Here is a 5295-nt window from a genome sequence, read left to right as displayed (position 1 = left end):
TGCCAATTGCTATGGGTTATTTGGTCCCTATATAAGTCGTGCAAGAGTATGGTTCATATTGCCTGCAGTAAGTTGGACCCCTTCAGGGTTGGAGTTTGACTTCCACAGGGGCTGCCTGTTGTCACTGATTCTGTTCATAACTTTCATGGAGAGAATTTCTTGGTGCAGCCAGAGGGCAGAGGGAGTCCACTTCGGTGGCCTCAGGATGCCATTGCTCTTTGCAGATGATGTGGTCCAGTTGGTGTAATCGTTCTGTGATTTTCAACTCTCACTAGAGTGCTTCGAGAGCAAAGTGTGAAGCAGCTGGGATGAGAATCAGCACCTCCAAATCTGAGGCCATGGTCCTCGGTTGGAAAAGGGTGGATTGCTCTCTCAGGGTTTGGAGTGAGGTTCTGCCTCAAGTGGTGGAGTTCAAGTATCTTGAGGTTTTGTTCATGAGTGAGGGAAGAATAGATTGAGAGATTGACAGATGGATTGTAGCATCATCTGCAGTATTGCAGACTCTGTGCTGGTCCATTGCGGTCAAGACAGAACTCTTTGTTTACTGGTCTGTCTATGTTCCTACCCTCACCTATGGCTACAAACTTTGGGTAGTGGCCAAAAGAATGAGATTTAGCTGGTCAAAATTAGTTTTCTCCAACAGGATAGCTGGACTTTCCCTTAGAAATTTGGTGTGAAGTTCAGTTATCCGAGAGAGACTTTGAGTAGAACCACAGCTCCTACCCATTGAGAGCAGCCAGTTCAGGTATCCGGAAAGGATACCCCATGACCAACTGGGAGGAGGCCCTGGGGAAGACCCAGGACATGCTGAAGAGACTATGTCTCTTGGCTGGCCTGGGAACGCCTTGAGGTCCTCCCAGAAGAGATATAAGAGGTGGCTGGGGAAAGAGATATCTGGGCCTCCATGCTAAATGCTGCCACCATGACCCAGCTCTGGAACAAGCAGAAGGTAATGGATGGATGGCAGATTGAGACAAGCCAGAACACTGCTTTGTAATATTGCAAGTAAAGTGAATACCGGTACCTTTTATTAATCGTTTCTAGTTATATGTAATCAACAGTTTCAAATATGTCTTTCATTCACAACGCACATTTTTCTATGGCTTCAACTAGTTGCAACAGGGACCAAAAGGTTCTGCAGAGAACCATCTTCAGTCAGAACACTGTGTCTCTGCACTTTCTGCTACAAAACAAGCAACCATACATGACGATGAATGGGTTTGTCTCATTCTTTAGCAGTGCGTGGCTCATGACACTTAACATAAACTTTGTGACAGTCATCAACAATTATCCCTTTTTTAATGTATAGTCGTTTAATGAACATTTATGTTTCTGGATGTTTCAACAGAAAGTTCACAAGTGAAACAAATATCAGGGTAAGAAGCTCACCATAGGTCCTGGGGGCCCATGGGGTCCTGGTGGCCCTGGATGGCCGACAATCTGAAAAGAATATACATAAAAAAACAAAATTATTCTTCAAGAATAAAACAACTTAACAGCATTTTACGTACAAAGTTCTCTACAGCAAAGCCTCCTTTGGACAACATTTGAAATGTGTTCTGGTTCCTCAACCAAAAACTTGCTCAAGGGCACTCATGAATTTCTCTCGTAAACAGATAGTGTGGGGCAGCGTTTCTGGCAAAAAGATAGTCTCCCAGGATAAAAAAAACCCAATATAAAACAAGCAATCAATTTTCCACATTTAACGTTTTGTCTGAGAAGTTTCTGTTGACAGTTAACTTAAAAATCACTTAAATTCCCAATGTGTAAAAAGCACCAATATTGATCTATTGTGGTAAGAATCAAAAACAAAACAAAACAAACAAACAAAAAACAAAGTTTGTCTTTCACATGAGGGTAGCAACATTAGAGACAAACTGCAATTATCACCACAGTTAACACAACTGCTGTGAACTCCTAATCCAATCATTGAAGCACCTGACATAAAACTAATGTTAAAACCGTTATTCACTGATGCTAATATATTTAGCTTCAGGGTCATTTGGACTTGGCTCTGCACAAACTTTTGCCTCATTTCTTTATTTTCTAGTGGCAACTTAAATGTGGGAATTCAGCTCTTACTGCAAGGACATTTACATTTTTAGGACCTCAGCTGCTTATCATTTTCCTGTTGTTTCATCAATTGGGGGGGGGGGGGGGCTCAGGGTGTGTTGTGAGTGAGTGATCTGATTGGCCAAGGCACTGCTATAATATAAGATATGGTTCGGAAGCTGTCAGTTGATGAGCACCAGTGCTTTCAATACTTACAGATGGACCTTGTGGGCCAGGTAGTCCTGCATCTCCTTTATCTCCTTTTGCCCCATTGACACCCTGTGAATGAAAACTTTTAAGATAAAAGCTGACCAAAGATTTACAGACGTCACAAAAATGTTTTAGAAATTTTAAGCTGGGCGAACATGTTTGATCCTTACGGGTAAGCCTGGTAAACCAGTGGTTCCTTTCTCCCCAGAGGCCCCTGGCATTCCCATGTCTCCCTTGGAACCTTTATAGCCCTGAAAGTCATCATGTACAGTATGTGAGCAAAAAAGATCTATCTTAACTCAACATACTGTGAAACCATGCAAATGTGTAAAAAAAAAAAAAATCAAACAAATGTGGAATCTTAAAGAAGAACTTTAGCAAAATAAAGAAAGGAAATGGTGCCACATTTGTTGGGAAAATGCATTTGCAGGTTGAGCAGTAGCTGAGTAGACAGACTGCACCCATGAAATACAAAACTTTCTCCTCTAATGCCAAACAGTTTTTTTTGCTACTGCCTCTTGTCTAGTTTTTGGTACCCCAGGTGCCTGATTGTTAGAACCTGTGCAAGTGGACCCTGCTACATCAGGGAGTTGATGTCTGCATGCCACATTTGACTTGACTAGCTTGTATCGTAGGGCAACTCCAGGCTGGCGTTCCATAAAAGTTTGCAGCATTACATGGAGTGAGCCCTAGTAAAGATTCGTTCAACTGCTCCCTTCTTCAGGGCTTGCTACCATGAACAAACTTGCATGAAAGATTTGGCCAACGCTGGATGCCCTTTCTGACACAACCTGGGCTCAAACTCGCAAGCAGTTCAGGATCACTTAATCAGGATTACAAGACCGCGGCAGTGATCACCAAACTACCATAGCCACCTGAATATGCTCTAGTACCATCTCCGGATCGAAGGCCAAGTTCCAGATAATGGGGTATGTCAGAGACAGGCTGTGAAGTTGGCATTCCACTAGATGAGATACTGCAACCAGTGGTATTCTCATGTCTCCACATTCTGGGACCAAACTTTATGCTTTAAGATGCTCATTGCTCACTGCTTCAGATCAGGGAAACTACCTTCAGAATTTAGGAGTGGAAAGAATGGACTGGCCTGTCTGCAATCCTGATATCAACCCCAATGAACATCTGTGGGATCAGCTTGGGTGTGATGATGCGTTACAACAAACGTTGGTTAAAGAATAAGATGTTGTTCCACAGAAGTGTCTGATCAAGCTTGTTAGTAGCATGAGGGGGTTGTGTCAGCCTGTTGTGGCTGTGTATGGTTGTTCCACATGCTCCTCAGCCCATTTATTAAATGAATAAATTGTTAGATTGCCATAATGTTTTGTTTCTTGAGACTTGTATCATTTTAACAACAACCAAAAAAAGGATATTAAACAGGAGTTAATAGCTATAATAAGCTGCTTGGCAGAGAAGATTTGACAAGTTTTTCATGGGAGCAACCTGCTGCTCAACCCATAAATATGTTTTCCTTAACAAATGTGGCACCATTTAAATTGAAATAAACAGGCTTTCCAACAATATAAGATCTATTGCCAGGAAGCATTATTACAACAAAGAAATAATCAACTAAACACAATTTTTTCCTTATTTTTCGTGCCAAGTTCATTAAAAGACAGGCGTTTTTATAAACGTAATCTATTTTTTTTAATAGTCATTTGATTAAAACAAATGACCAACTTACTCTTTCTCCATCGAGCCCAGGGAGACCAGGCAAACCACGATCCCCCTAAGACCACAAAAATAAACATTTGTTCTAAAATACCATCAATTCTACAAATTGTTGGGCACTGACACAGTACGGTACATTTGAGGCAACAACAGCTGTAGGTTTACAGTTTCTTTATGCTCAGCAAAGATTTTCATGGTTTACTTGAAATAATGCAGAAAAAAAAAAATCGTTTGTCACCTTTATTCCCTGTGGTCCCATCGGTCCAGGTGGACCAGGAGGACCCTGGACAGAAAGAGTGGCAAAGGGACATTTGATCACAGATCAGTTCAGCTTATATAAAAGACTACATGAATCTGCATGACTATCCATCAGGTTTGTCTGGTTTAAAAACACCACAACTGCATGACAAGAGCAACACAAATGACGTCACACTAGAATTAACAACAAAACGCACGCGTTAGTTCAGCATTGTGCTCATATCAGACTGCTGAGAGACGCATGCAAAGATCTGATCAGCACACACACACGAATGACTTCATCAACGTCAGTGAGTATCCTGGGATTAACAGGGTGAAAAGTGTATGATCATGCTTAGTAGCATGAGGTGGTGCCAGCCTTGTTGTGGCTGTGTATGGTTCTTCCACATGCTCCTGAGTCCCCGTTTATTAAATGAATAATATATAAACCCACAATTTTTACAAACATTTATAATTAAGCAAGAAAGTAGCTCAATCTGATTTTCTTTTATACCTTTATAGGTAAAACCTCGTTTCGTTTTCATAAATGGTTGACTGCCCCATAAATTCTTACATTACTTTGTGTTACACAATATTTTCAGAACCTTTTGTTTTTATATTATTGGGTTTTTTTTTAACGATTTTAGCATGTTTGGTGGACAAAAGTCTGTTCTCATCACAAAAGCATCAAAATGACACGTAGTAAAGTTGAAATTTGGGGATTTATCACCTGGCCTGGCTGCCGTAGTTATTTTTCTATGATAGTGCCGATTCGAAAACATGGTTTTCATCGGTGCTGAGTGATGTCATCAGGAATTTCAGTCTTATTTTTTAAAAGGGGAGTCCCCAAGCTTCACAATGAGGCTAAAGGGAGACTATAAGACTTCCCTATATGAAGGGATTTCCTGGCGATACAGAAGTTGGCAGGGGAAAAATGGACAATTCAAAAGAAAAATTAAAATAATGAAAATTAAAGAGTTTTCTGAAGACATACTTGTTAGAAAACTTTGACTTGAAGGTAGATTAGGAAGATAATTTAGTTACTTGGACTCTGGTCTCTTTATGGACTCATTTTTTTTGCAAATTCTGACTCATGATTAAAAATGCTAT

At 40.6% G+C, this 5295-nt stretch overlaps 1 protein-coding gene and 1 long non-coding RNA gene across 2 annotated transcripts in view; both read right to left on the bottom strand.

Moving 5' to 3' along the window:
• LOC119416670 overlaps positions 1–1422 on the bottom strand; it is a 5169-nt gene extending 3747 nt beyond the window's left edge. Inside the window, exon 1 of the long non-coding RNA XR_005187112.1 lies at positions 1390–1422. This is a non-coding gene — a long non-coding RNA (uncharacterized LOC119416670). The remainder of the gene's footprint in view (positions 1–1389) is intronic.
• A 425-nt stretch (positions 1423–1847) lies between these two features.
• The window catches only part of LOC119408665 (collagen alpha-1(XXV) chain), a 54722-nt gene continuing 51274 nt past the window's right edge, over positions 1848–5295 (bottom strand). The window contains exons 17-21 of the mRNA XM_037675543.1: positions 4187–4231; positions 3962–4006; positions 2433–2513; positions 2269–2331; positions 1848–1877 (exon numbers count right to left, since the gene is read on the bottom strand). Coding sequence (XP_037531471.1) covers positions 1848–1877; positions 2269–2331; positions 2433–2513; positions 3962–4006; positions 4187–4231 — 264 coding nt within the window. The remainder of the gene's footprint in view (positions 1878–2268; positions 2332–2432; positions 2514–3961; positions 4007–4186; positions 4232–5295) is intronic.

Source organism: Nematolebias whitei, chromosome 1 (genome assembly GCF_014905685.2).
Source record: "Nematolebias whitei isolate Nwh7 chromosome 1, NemWhi1, whole genome shotgun sequence".
NCBI lineage: Eukaryota > Metazoa > Chordata > Actinopteri > Cyprinodontiformes > Rivulidae > Nematolebias > Nematolebias whitei.
This window is presented reverse-complemented; position numbering and strand designations above follow the sequence as displayed.